This window comes from Leptonotus elevatus, chromosome 2 (assembly GCF_054856555.1).
Source record: "Leptonotus elevatus isolate MCC_2025b chromosome 2, RoL_Lele_1.0, whole genome shotgun sequence".
NCBI classification, from domain to species: domain Eukaryota; kingdom Metazoa; phylum Chordata; class Actinopteri; order Syngnathiformes; family Syngnathidae; genus Leptonotus; species Leptonotus elevatus.
Window position 1 is genome coordinate 4,429,509 of NC_141240.1, and position 14,523 is coordinate 4,444,031.

Consider the following 14,523-nt stretch of genomic DNA (forward strand, 5'->3'; position numbering starts at 1 on the left):
CTTTGATAATCAATAGAAAGTCAATGAAGACGTAAGAACCTTTTATCGTAATCTGTATACATCCAAATTTTCAAGGGAGGACTGTCAGTTGTTGTTTTTTAGACAATTCAGGAGGGTATAAAAGAAATTGATAATTTTATGCAACATATGTAGGATGACTTTCGAATGGAAGAATTGGATTTTGCAATCAAACGGATGCCGAAAGGGAGATCTCCAGGGATTTTGAAACTAATAAAACAAGGACAAAATTATCCTTGTTCTCCTGTTTTTTGTTTGTTTTCACAGCCAGAGAAATTGTTTATCATTGATTTCGAAAATTTACATCGTCATTGGGCAAACTTTAACATAAAATATTATTAAATAGATTAAAGTCCTTGAAGGTGCGGTCTTTAGTTTTGTCAGTTTGTCCGTTTGTGTTTGTAAACAACCAATTCAAAACTGACCCTCCCATGGCTCAATCCCCACTCTTTTCATCAACATTGCGCCTGCCTTCAGCGACAAGCTTCCCGCTCTGTGATTGGCTGGAGGGGTAAACATAGACTTTCCGCCAAACGTCCCTCTCATAGCAAAACACAACAAAATGGCAAAATACAGGCAACCACACATTAACAGAAAGCCAGAGGTGTTGATTGAGAAGGATTACATATGTATACATCCAGTGTTTAAGAAGTGTCTATTTCTGAGTGAAAACTAAAGACCTCACCTTTAAGAACAGCTGGTCATAGCTCTCAGCCTCAAATGCCTATTTTGCTTCCCTTAAACTGGAAATTTGAGTTTAAATTGAATTTTTAAAAATGAAAGCATATTGGTTAATGGAAGTATGGTTCATCAAAAATTAGTCCTGACATGTGGGCATACTGTAGTTCCAACAACTGGAAAATCCCATTTTAAACAATGAAACATGGCAAACAGATTTCCTCACTCTTTAGACTCATCTGAAGACAATTCTGGCACACGTAAACCGAGTTGCCAGAGGTGCATTTTTCATAGGCCCGTTCTTTGCATATGTGACAACAAACCCCAAAATGACTGAGACAGGTTGCCCCAAACTACCATGTTGGCTAATACTTGCTCTAGTTTAAAGTTAGCTTAAAACAGAGCAGTGACTGAGGCATGACAAGATGCCTGAATCTCTCCTCTAACGAGTCCACATGATTTGCTGCTAGAATTTGTCTAACGCCTATTTCAATATATATGAAGTTAAAAATTGTTATTTTGGGTTGTGCAAAACAGATAACTGGCACTCATCTCAGCTCACAATGTGCCATTCTCTTCTCAAACAGTACACAACCCCTGACCATTTATACAAAGCATTCCCCTTTTCCATTGTGCCCTCTGGTGGAGAAGACAATTGGAATGTGACAATTTACCCTTAGCCTCGGTCTACCCTACTTTTCTGAAGTCATATTTGCCCACACGTTTTTTCTTGTCATTGTTAATAATTATTATAATCACCGGTATTATTTATTACAATAAAACAAAACAAAAAATGTTTTACAACAATTTGGTTTGAGAAGTGCATTATATTTGTAACTGATTTAATGGATAGTTAGGGTACCTTTTTAATTTACAGACTTTATAGAATAACGTTCTGAAAGAGAATATAACAAATTCTGCAGTGTAATACCTTTACCCTTGATTCCGAGTTGTTTTTATGTATAGCCTAACAATGCTTCAAAGGTATTGCCAATTCTAGTGATAGAAGAATGTATTCTGTCTGATGAAAAATGTCATAAAAACATTTGGTTCAGCTTTGTAAACTGGTACATTTTGTCAGTATTTTGCAGCAGCAATCAGCAGTGATTTGTTACATGTAGTGTATCTAGTCTAGTTTCTCTTCTGGATGATGTGGTCAACGTGTGTGTGTGTGTGTTGTCAGATTTGAGCTGTTATCTGTTTTTCTTTTAATGGCTTGCGATAGATGCTTTTTTTCCCCCCCATTGATATATGTATTTGCACAAAGTACCCATCGCGGACCGGTCTTGCAGACACTGACTTGAGTATTAATTATGGATCGGAAGGGGAAATCAGTGGTATCAAACGGTGACCTGGATGAATGGGAAGTTTCATTCACAGGCATAAGTGATAGTTCAGTTGTTTTTTTAACACCTTTCAATACAACTAGCTGACTTATTAGGTTAGTGTGGGATTTCAATGAATAAATGTCAAAAGCATAGAGCGCTCAGCATACAAAAATGTATAAAACATGTTTTATTTCTCACTTTGTTGAAATTCTTAGTATATGATCTGCATCTGAATTTGAGAACTATAGTTAACAATGAGAGCAAACATAACAGTGCTGTTTTGCCAACAAACACTAACTGAAAGCAAGTGCGCTGCAATGTTAATAACATCTTTCTTTTATGAAAACTGCAGCAAAACTGTGTGTGTTCATAGTATTCCACTTGGACATGCATGAAAAAGTAAATATATTCATATGATACAGATATTTACAGTACAAGGACACATCATCCAATCATCAGTCTACCATGGGAGTGTTACAAAAATAACCTGTACGCAACGGTAACATCGTTGCAACATATTCAACAAACTGCTCCTTTCACTATAACTGCAGGTCAAATGTATGCTTAATGACCATCATCTGTACTCGTCACCATTGAGGGGAAAATACCAAATTTACCATAAAGTGTTCTGTAGCAGGTTGTATAGCACTGGGAGGATGAAGAAATGAAGGTGTGTAAAGGTGGCAAATCCAGGTCCACAAAGTAAAAACCTTGCTCGTTTGGCTTTAGCTCCACGTGCTAGCTAGCACAAGGGCTAAAGCCAAACTGTGCCAGGGGTTTTCACTAAAATGTATACAAATACATTTAAAAAGTAGTCAAATGTGAAAGGAGTTATTCCTCCATTGATGTTTTACAGTACAGATAAAAGGAAAATAAATGATATAGTTTCAGATATTTAAAATATCTTGAAATAAAATATTCTCAGAGTAAGAACAGCATGAAAGAATAATGAAGCAAAGCAACCACATTCCTGCAACTTTTAGTGCTAAGGACATGCCCGTACATTTGTAGTAAAATCTTACTTTTTTTGCAAATATATGACCATCTAGGCATAAAAGGGATTTCAAAACATGACAAGAAAACAAAGAAAAACATATGCATATCTTGCAGCCCCATTTATACACACAGTATTGTTTCCATAATTGAAAAGTGTATGGGGTTTTCCACCCCATGATTTATTTGTAATCTTTGGATAATTGTTCAGTATATTTTTCTCCGTAAAGAATGTTTATGTGGGAATATGAGAAGGCACACATAGATTTTAAGGCCAACTGATCAGACACTAGAAGTACAAATCAAAGAAGTGATATCGTGTCAAGATATACAAGACATTTGGAGGTCAACTAGTCCCCTCTGGAAGTATTGGAACAGCAAGGTCAATTCCTTATAGCTTTCCTGTCATCGTAATTACATGTAGATGCGTTAAAACTTAGGTTTGAGCACCTTTTGTTTGAAGGCACCCTTTTTGTCAATTAAGCAAAAGTATTGGAACATACATTAACATTTAATAATTGGTGGTATAACCCTTACTTGCAGTAACTACATCAAGCCAGTGACCCAATGACTTCATCAAACGATTGCATTTTTTCATTTGAAATGTTTTCCCAGGCCTTTACTGTAGCCTCGTTTCGCCCTTCAGTCTCCTCTTCAGGAGGTAAAATGCATGCTCTATTGGGTTAACGTCATAAGACCTTCCATTTTCCCCCTGATGAAGTTGTGTTGGCAGTGTGTTTTGGGCCATTGCCTGATTGCATGATGAAGCTTCTCGCCATTAATTTGGATGCATATTTCTGTAAATTGCCAGACCAAATGGTTTTGTGGACTTCAGATTTCAGTCTGCTGCTACTATCATGAGTTCTATCATCAATAAAGACGAGGTGCCCGTTCCAGAAGCAGCCCAAGCCTCTCTTCTCTTCAGCTCTGAAATGTTTTTTTCTCCCATAGTCAGCTCTCTGGTCTTTATGTTTGCTTAACAGCAATCAGTTTTCATATGTGAAACCCAAAGGGGTGATTTCAAACAAAAAGTGCTGTGTCCTAAGTTATTCAACACATCTGCATGTAAATATGAAATAAAACCTGTAATTCTCAACTTTTGTCTCAAACCCAAATATCTTCAGCATACAACAAAAACAAAGCTGTTTCAATATTTTTGAAGGGGACTGTATTACATATGGCTTTGTATTGTTTTATTTATTTATTTTTGGTAAGGAGCACATGGGATGCATCCCATTGGTCTCAGCAGCAAGAATGTGCAACTGTCCTGAGTTACAGTCCCACACCTTGAAAAGGAAGCGTTCCCAAGATGAAAGCAAATTTCCTTCAGGAGGGAATACATGTTGCTGACTCACAACTCATTTGAGTATTTTAGCCGCGGCTTTGTACTCATCTTGGAGAACATGCCAACAATTTTGAGGAGCTGCACATAAAAGCAGGCCAAAAGAAGAAAATACATCCAGCTATCATATATGATGAGGCATAAGCAAAGCGCTATGTTGGGATACACACACAGCCATTGAGTTGATAAGATTTCTCGTAAAGCGGTGTAACATGAGGTAAGATTTTTAAGTTGACATCAGTGTGTGGGAAGCACTTTGTTTGCATGTTTGCGTGTGTATATGCAAGTGTGTTTGCGTGGCTTAAAAGTAGAGGCACTCTTTTTTGGGGGGTGAAAACGTTTTAAAAACTGGATTTACACCGCAGGCGTCAAGTTACAAATTTTGGCACAATTGGGATGAAAATGACCATGAAATCTGCATATGCATCTGCCAATGTTATCAACCCGCACACAACTAGATAGTAATGGTTTCAACTGCAGGGACAATTTAAGATTATAAATCAGTTGTGACCAAACTACGGGCCAGGGGCCATTTGCAGCCCTACCCATTGTTTTTTTGATTAACATCTTACATGACCTGCTACTTAAGGGTGTGGCCAGTCAAGGAAGTGTGGCTGTTGAAAAAGTAGGGGGAAGTGAATGATGGGGACTACCAGTACCATTAATAAAGCTTTTCTAGATATGCAGAGACAATTAAATTTACAACTAATATAGTAATAAAATTTCTGTGGATAATAAAGATAATGCAGTTTCAGAAACAAAAATGTTTTTCTATTTTTACTTGGTGTCAAGCTCCAATTTGTGACGATATTAAAAACTCATTCCTTCCCAGCCATTTTCACTGAAGCAACCCCCTTTGCTCCCGGCTGTTTTACTGGATTTTGACGTATTTTGCAAGGCCCACAGAATATTGTGTTCTATTGCTAAAAAAAACATGGAACCTACCAAAGATCATAGTCTCTTCTTTCATCAGGAAAGTATATTTCTATCTGTTTCCATTTTGCAGCAATTAGCATTAGAATATAGCTAAGTTTCATCATTATTCACATTACTGTTGGAAACAATGGGGAAAAGAGCTTGTTGCAACATGGCCCTGACTGATCTCGTATATTCTGCTGCCACCTGCTGGCCGTTTTATTTAATAACTACAATTGCTTTAAGCAACTTCTTCAGGTCAGTGGCTGCTTCAAAGCCTTCTGTATGCTCTAGCATAAATAAAACAAAAAACGTATAAATACATTTTTGGGACCATGGCAATATTTAAAATAGGACCTATTTTTTATACGTTTTTGGGAGCAAATTAGTTAATAATCCTCAAGTATGGTTATGTTACTGCAGATAACGCTTGGTTTGGTTCTGAATGTGGAGATGCGATTCAGCTACTGCCCAGTTGCGAAGCGGATCTATTTTAGTGAGAGGCAAGGTTGCGAGCCAGCCCAAAACTTTAAAACTTTACTATTTGCCTTATCATCTTCAACAAAAGCATTTCTATAGCAGTTTTTCAAAATATTATATTAGCAATGTATTATAGCTTTATTGATTGGATTTAGCGTGTTTAATAATTATAAAAAATTTAAAAATAAAACCATCCCTTCCATTTTTTTGCGTATGTGACCCTGATTTGGACACCCTTGATGTGAATAGAGTTGTACTATACAGAACATAGGAATTGATGCAATATTTTACAAGGCGGTTAGCTGCATTGAAACCAGTGGGAGGAAAGGCTAAGTCCAGGCCAACTAAACACTATGTCATGTTTTAATGTCTATGTTGTTTACTTCCAAGTTATCGCTTGTGTGGCTGTTCCCATGCATTCTGGAACCGGTGTGCAGGCGGCTTGTTTCAGGTGTTCAGTATATGAAACCGCAGTGATACCGGGTGGGACATGGGTGAACCTAAAAAAAACCATTTAATCTGATATAGACCAGTGAGATGCTAATGGAGCAGTCACTTCACTTCGCTTCTCATCAAGCATCAACAGACGGACTCAAATGTGCCAAACCTGGCACAGAAGGTCCAAATCAAAGTCCTTTGGGTAATATCAGTTTTACCAGAGTAAGAGTCCAATCCAGCCACAGGCCAATCTAATAGATGCTTTGACATGCTGTGTAAATCCAGCCCAACGGGCTTGAGTGTTGTCTGCAATGTTGTGTGTGAGTGGTACATGTCAACCGTTGAGTGAGGGCGTGAAAACACAACGAGGAGCAAAAGGGGGAGTCCAGCCCCTGTCATCTATGGCAAAGTGAACAGGAAGCTCTCTCAAAAAGTGTCAGTCCATTTCCAGAAGGCTGCTACTGAGCTCCAGGCCACCACAGAAGAGGGGATTGAAAGGGCCGGGAAGACGGCGCTCTTCTTCCTCGAATGACAAACGCCCAGGGGAGTCCACGTGGCGGCATTGCTCATCATCTGGCGGCCGACTGCGAATGTGCGGCCATGATGATGTGAGAGACTCCGCTCTCCACGTTTTGCTGCTGACCAAACCCGGCCAGCACAGACATGGCCATGGCTTCGGCCGCCGCCCTCGAGCTCAGGCCGTTGTGGCCGGCCGAGGGGCTGGGCGCCAACGAGCTGTGCTGGATCACCGGCGCGGGGGAACCCGACTGCTCTGAGGAATCTTTCATGCTCTCGTCCACAGCTACTGTGAATGAAAAATGCAAAGTTGGACTTTAAGCTGGCCGTACTTCCCCTGAGAGGTGATATCCGAACAAGAGCACTCAGCACTCTTGTAGGTGGCAGGCAGCACTGTCTTCTAAAATCTGCTAGCCAGATCCAAGGTTATTTTAGTTAATGAAAACTAACACAATAATTCCCCCAAAAAATTTGGTAATGAAACGAAAATGCTTTTTAAAAAACGAAAACTAAGTCAAACTACATTTTACATTTAGAAAACTAACTATAATTATTAGACAGTACTAGAAAGAAGTTCATGGAGCACTACAAATGTTTATTTTGGATGTCTACCTCAGGATTTACTATACTGATTGCAAACAGAAAACTAACAACAAAAATGGTTGTCACAGGGTATCCCTAATTTGTCAACATGGTGGGATATAATAATGGACATTTACAAAATGGAAGACCTAACAGCATTTGTAAATCAGAATCACGGTTGGTTTGAGACTTGTTGGGAAAAATGGTTAAGGTACATTAAATTCAGCCCAATTTAATTTTGAATTAGGATAATTTGAAAACAATGTGCACGTTGTTCATATTGTTTTAATTTGTACTTTTTTTCTTTCTTTTTTTAGATGCGAACATTTCTTACGGCGGGATTAATGATGATGTGCTCAGCCCAAATGCAGCGCTTGGTAAGAAATGCGTTATTTTACCATGGTGTTTATTAAATATTGCACACACATTTTTCTAAAACAAAACTAATGCTAAAACTAACTAAAACAAAAAACTAAGCATTTTTTAAATAATTAAAACTAATAAAACTAACAGAACTGCCCTCAAAACTAATTAAAACTAAATTCAAAACGAAATAAAAATGTAAGAAAATGAAAATTCCAAAACTAACTAGACAAAGTGCAATTTCTGCAGAAATTGCATGGGAATGCTGAAAAGCAAAATGCTATTAGCTGAATGCATGTACTTATGAAGTAAATTGAAAGATAAATTATGCTAAAATTAAAATTGTAGTTAAATGACAAATAAAAAAAACCTGCAATCTGTCTAAGGTGGAATTTAATCATTTCAGTGAAATTATAATCCATTTCCTGATCTGATAACTAATTTACTAACTCTTGGTATCGAACCATCGAATGTACTAAAACGTGGTCCAAGCAGGGTTTGAACCCAGGTACTCCGTGGTGGCAGGCAATTGCTCTAACCATAAGTGTCGTCTGATGCTGAAAGATAACATGCATTTAATCATTTCAGCGAAATTATAATGCATTTCTTGGTGTATGGTAGTCAGTTGTTATTGTTGTTGTTACATGTATTTCAATTAGCATAATGGCCATGGATATATTTGCAATGTACAGTCAAAGGTGGGATTCGAACCTGCAACCTCCTGGTTACTGGACAATGCACTTTACCAACTGCGCTAATGAGCAGTATCAGACAGGTGGTAATGATAAGTGGTATGCATGGAAGTGGTCGTGGAAATGGGACTTAGAAAATAAATGAATGGGGAAAAAATGATATTGAAAGTTAAATTGTGCGAATTCTGTAAATAACGTGAAATCAGACAATATATCCCCTGGGAGACATGAATTTTTGAAGCAAGTTGAAATTTGAATGGTGTAAATTGGAAATATTTATGTGGGAGTTGTTACACTGCAAAAAAGTGTGGAGAATAAAAATCACATCAACATATGTTATTATACAATAACTCTACTCTGGTCAGAACTGCACTAAAAATGCTAATAATTTCCCAAAGTCTCATGGCAATATATTTTCCTCACTCTGCTCACCCAGGTAAGTAGCTTTCTTCTGCAGGGTGGTGACAGGACAGTCCTTGTGCGCCAGCAGCAACTGCTTCAAATGAGCCACCTCATTTCGCAACAGAGACACCTCGTTCTGGACAAGCAAAACAATTCAGCATCGATAACCCTAAGTGCAAAAATGACTGGCGAACAACAATTCCCAATATACGGATAATTCATCCCAAAACGCCAAGGTACCATTGTCTGACTTCAGACAGTAAGTGTAATTTGCTCCCTACCGACAGCGAGACGTTCATGCTGCTGAGTTCCTCTGCCTTTTTTTCCAAAGAGTTGACCCACACTTTGCGTTTCTGCCTGCAGCGTGATGCCGCCGCCCGATTCCGCTCTAGGAAGCGCTGCCTCCGCTCGTCTGGGTCATCGTCTGCCGTCCGTCGCCGACGCCCACCCGTGGGCTGTGCTGGTGATACCTGCAGATGGGTGGGTAGGCAGGGTGCAGGCGCACACAGACACCATAAACAATGTAAGTTTGAGTCATCACTTGGTTATTTCTTGATTACATCACAGTCTTTAAAAAAATAAAAAAACAGGACTGAGGCTTAAACAAACAAAGGTCAGCCACGTCTTCTGAAAGAACAATGGTGGACAGCAGAGAGCATCCAGTGAAAGTTAGTAAAAAGTAATTGCGAATATTTGCGAATAAACGCTGGCAAGACCAGACACACGTCGCGTATTTTGACCGGATATTACGTCACGCTTATGTTTGTAGTCCCAAAGCAATGTTGGACGATAAAGTAAGGTATGCTTGGGGGGACAATGAAACAGAAATCTTTTCGGAATTCATTAAAGAAGCAAATATTAATGCTATTTTAGATGAAAAACAGCAAAGAAACGCTACGGTTTATCAATAATTACAAAAGCAAACTCATACAACGTCATAGCACGGCACAGTCGCTTCCTGGTCTTCTTCTTCTTTTAAATTACTGGTGGATCACATCTTTATGGTGTATACTGCCACCTACAGCGGCGGAGTCCCCTCTCAATATTTGCAAAAGAAGAACAGATGGAAACGGGCAGTGGCTTGTCCGTTTTGCGCATTTTCAAAAATTGGCTTAAAATTTTTCAACAATCGGATGGAAACCTGACTATAGGCTTGACAGTGGTGTGGCTGCCAGTATGTGCCTACAACCCATCCAAACACCACCAAACATTCACACCAGCCATACACCAGTGTGCAGCTTATACATTGCCTTTCAAACTCAGCGGATACAAGTGCATAAATGATGCTAACGACTCATTAAACCCATTATAATTTGTACAACTCTGATAACAATAAAGACAAGCAATAGTTACGACACGTTCACAAATGTATACATGTTTCAGAAATAACACTATTTGGCTGTACTATATATATATATAGAATGCAAAATGGAGAATCTTCTGAAAGATGCTGCAAATCATAATCTTCATTTGGGAAACATGTCATGTTAGCATTAAAAAGTAAGTAGATAAAGAAATTTTGTAAAAATAAAAAAAATAAAAAGCACTAGTGATTTTTTTCTTGCAATTATTTATTACCATTTGAATGATAACAGCTGACAATAATTCAATTATTCATATGAGTAAAATTTATTTAAATGATTTTTATAATGAATTTTAGTGGCGTATGTCTTTAGCATTGATTCATCAAATATTCACAGAGTAAACATTTTTGGCAATGTAGTATTTATTTTTTAATATACGTGTGAAGAGTGAATTGGCAGATGACGACATGTACCTGAGGCTGTGCAGGTGATTGAGCATCTGGCTGCTGGACAAGCAGCTGGCTCTGTTCCGCTCTCTGAGGTACCATAGGATTGTTCCCCATGGCCATCATGCCTAAGCCGTGTCCTGATGGGCTCTGTTGAGACAGCGCTGCCTTCAGACGCTACGGGAAAAAGCATCAATCAGTAGGGAGCAAATTCAAGGCTCCCAGAGTGGGAGACACAAGGGCTAAATCAACTCTTTCACAGGCCTCATTTATGGTATCTACTGTGAGTAGAAAAAGTTCTAAACTCTTTTGCACGACAACAATTTTGAATGTGTCAAGTTAGAAAAAAATCTGTATTTATTAAACGTGCACACATTAGTCATACGCACACCAGTAAGTACTTTGTATTGATAAATCCAATCTGCTTTAACCTAAAACTTCGTGCACGTTTAGGATGCACCTTTGTATTTGACACAAGTTTCTGAATTTGTTTTTCGTCGCAAATTAGCGAGTTTCTCTCTCTCAGAATATTACCGACCCTCTAAAAAAATATTGATATTTATACGTGGCCCTAATACGCCGTTGTAACAATGTGTTGGGAGTCATGCAATTAAAGTGCACTCGCCTAGTTGCTGATGTGTTGTAGCCTGCTGTATTATCCACTAATTTATTCAAGTCATACACAACTGGCTGTTGGGCTCCATTTTGTATTTGTGCTGCTTTATTCATGACTCACTACTAGGCTTCGATCTGTTTACCATCATGTGATCGAAAAGAGATGGATGTCATGGTTTCTTGTGATACGTTTCAGGCTATTGCATGCATGAAAATGTATGTTTGTAGCTGCTTTTTACAATTTCTAATGTATATAATGGTTGGAGATTTTGTAATCAAAATAAAAACGGTTACAATGCTTTTGTGCAATGTATTTGTTTTTCTTTTGCTTACATTTATTTTAGCAATATCATTTTGGTCACAAGAAACAATTTCCATTCCATTTCTTCTCTGTGATGCATAATAATTTAGCAAACTTGGGTCTTAAGGGTTAAGTGCAACAATAAGAAGTCATATGACTAAGAAATTGAGCCAATAGAAGGCAAAGGGTGGCTGCAGGGTGAAGATGGAGACAAAAAGGGAAAGTAGATAAAGTTAAAAATAGAGAGCTAATCAAACACTAACCATCTTGGCTTCGGAGTGGATGCTGTACCCAGAAGGGGAGTTTGAACCGCTACTACTGCTTCCCAGAGGAGGGCCAGGGATTCCAGGAATGTTTGGTACCATGCACATGGGTCGGGCCAGCTTGAGAGCACATCAAATACACCACATACTGAAATAACTGAAATGATTTGTGCAACAAAAAGCTATTTTGCAGGCCTTACATTGATGACAGATGGCATCTGAACAGGCCCGGGGAAGACAGGCACAGCTTGGCCCGAGGGGAGCATCATCATGGGGTAGTGGCTTGTTGGTGAACTAGACAGAAATGGAAAGTGTTTGCATATGTGACAAAGATCAGAAAAATGTGAAAAAAAAATGTTAACACTATATTATCATCAACAAATCTACATAACAGTACAGTGGACACAACATACATATATAGAGTGTGTGTGTTAGGGCTGCACAATATATCGAAAAAATATCAATATCACAATATTGGCCCATGAAATAGGCATATTGCAAAGACATGCAATTAAGTTTCTTATGGAATTGTATGCTTTTATCTGAATTTGACCAGACGCAAACTTAAGATGCAAACTTAAATGTACATCGCCATCCAATGGTTGAACATTATCTAGGGTAATTACAATTAATTAACCAAGAAAACACTATACTCTAAGAACAGCTGGGTCAAAAATAACGCAACTATTGGTCAAAAATGTAACGATCCTCTACTTGGGTCGATTTGAACCAACTTTGAGTCAAGAAATGGGTCTTTCAGCATAAAACAACTCATAAATAATGGTCAGATCCTTTACTTGGGAATTTTAAAAAAACAACAGAAGGTTTGGTCAAATTGACCCATAAAGTGGACCGGTCCATTCTTGATCCATAACTGGGTTATTTTTGACCGAACTGTTTTTAGAGTGTGAACTTGCGTATTTTGCAGCAAGAAAATGTTTTAATTCTTTCATTAAATAATAATTTCATAATGTCATTTATTTTGGTAAAAATACATGAAAACACCCTATATAGCCTGGACATAATTTGAATTAGTAGTAGTAGTAGTAGTAATAATAATAATTTTAAAAAATGGTAAAATCCCAATTATTTGATATAATATATATTTTTTTTTAACTGTGAAAATAGTTAGTCTGCCTGGTAACAAATTACTTTTATTATGAAGTAATTTAATTACTAACTCAGTTACATTTTTAAGCAAGTAATGAGTAACTATAACTAATTACTTTTTTAAAGTAACGTTCCAAACACTGGAATGTTATTAATAATAACGCACTAATAGTAATAAATCCTAGAATTGCCACTACCAGTGAGGTTGGTGGGTGGGAAAAAAATTAGCACTAATGCTAGCACTAATGCTAGTAAGTATCCACTAAACTTATCCAGCATTGTGCTACTGCTTGCAAAGTTTGCTATTGTGTTTACTGCTTTTTCTTCAGGGAGGGTGGACAGTGCTGGAAGGCAAGAGACTCACCCCAAAGTGCGATTGGAAGGTGGTGCCTGTGTGATAACGGAAGTGGGCGAAGGCATGGTTGGCTGAAGGGCGTCAAAGCCCAAGTGCAACGGAAGGGAACCTGGACGCACAATGGTAGGTGTCGGGGCTGAGCTCCTGGGTGGCATGTCCTGTGACAAGATATCAACGTCATGTGACTTACACGATTGCAAATGTTTGCAACTTGTGTCTTACCTTCACCTTGACCAAGGGCTTTCTTCTGCTCTCTGGCATTGCAGAGATGGAGTCTGGACTGTCGGGGGACGAGGAGTCAACCTCCACTGGTGCCTCCTCTTTCACTTTCAGATCTGATGGTGTCTGCAGGCTCATGTCCAAAGCCACTGAAGAGGGAGCAGGGAGCTAAGAAGGCAGGGAAGAAGAGATACTGTATATGTGTCATAGCTCGTATTCATGCAAGGCAAACCACCACTGTTTGTCAAACTGAGTTGAATTAAAGTTTTTCCAATTTGAATGATGTTTTATCTTGAGTAGGCTTTTAATGTTAATAAAAAAAACAATTACTACACTTACTATAGTTAAGTATTGTGTTAGTGTAGATAAAGTCCTTATAATAATATGAAATATGAAATTCATGTTGTAAATAGGCTTTAACTGTAAAACTTAATTGTGAAATACTATACACCATAAATTTCTTTGAATTCCATGGAATTTCAAATCTAATTCAGTCAATTTGAATTTCAATTGCGCTTCCCTTTTGCCACCTCAATTCAAATTCAAATTTAAATTCAAGAATTGAATAGAAATTTAGGGATTAGCCCTGGTGTCCACTCCAAAGAAGCACTGCCTCATGTAAATAGTAGGGATGTGCCGATCACATGATTGGAAATCAGGCCCGATCATGGCATTTTCAGCTGATCGGAATCAGGATAAAAAGATAACATTTTTGCTACAATTACCGTTTTCATACGATACATTTTCTTAAAAGCATTTCATTCAAATTTTATTAGGGCTCGAGCTAGTAGTAGTAGTAGTAGTAATAATAATAATTTTAAAAAATGGTAAAATCCCAATTATAATCCCAGTTTATTAGGGCTAATCCTCGATCACTTGTGATCGAGGATTAGTGATCGGTAGCAAACTTGTGATCGGTGCACTCCTACTAAAATGTCCATGTACATTTCCTGTAATTCCTGAAAATACCTTTTGATTACTGTCCCATGAAAACCATGCATTTCCAGATACTACTTTTTTAGTTTAGCTTTAAACAAATTGCGTAGTATTTTAGTAAGGTTACAAACAGAGCTCACAACATTTGAAGGGGCATGCTGCTTCTCAATGGACAGTGCTAGTATAGACTTTTTTTGTAGCAACATATAAAAACACATACTAAACAA

At 38.0% G+C, this 14,523-nt stretch overlaps 1 protein-coding gene across 4 annotated transcripts in view; it reads right to left on the reverse strand.

Annotated features, from left to right (window-relative positions):
• Nucleotides 1-2,196: 2,196 nt before the first annotated feature.
• Nucleotides 2,197-14,523, reverse strand: part of atf7a (activating transcription factor 7a) — a 32,954-nt gene continuing 20,627 nt past the window's right edge. For 2 of the 4 annotated variants that reach the window (XM_086069158.1, XM_086069159.1), the window contains 8 exons: nucleotides 13,364-13,528; nucleotides 13,151-13,299; nucleotides 11,877-11,970; nucleotides 11,677-11,796; nucleotides 10,525-10,674; nucleotides 9,029-9,217; nucleotides 8,778-8,883; nucleotides 2,197-6,994 (listed from right to left, as the gene is read on the reverse strand). In XM_086069158.1, coding sequence (XP_085925284.1) covers nucleotides 6,762-6,994; nucleotides 8,778-8,883; nucleotides 9,029-9,217; nucleotides 10,525-10,674; nucleotides 11,677-11,796; nucleotides 11,877-11,970; nucleotides 13,151-13,299; nucleotides 13,364-13,528 — 1,206 coding nt within the window. In that variant the 3' untranslated portion in view covers nucleotides 2,197-6,761. Of the gene's footprint in view, nucleotides 6,998-8,777; nucleotides 8,884-9,028; nucleotides 9,218-10,524; nucleotides 10,675-11,676; nucleotides 11,797-11,876; nucleotides 11,971-13,150; nucleotides 13,300-13,363; nucleotides 13,529-14,523 lie in introns of all 4 variants that reach the window. The other 2 variants (XM_086069157.1, XM_086069160.1) reach the window with 1 other exon arrangement.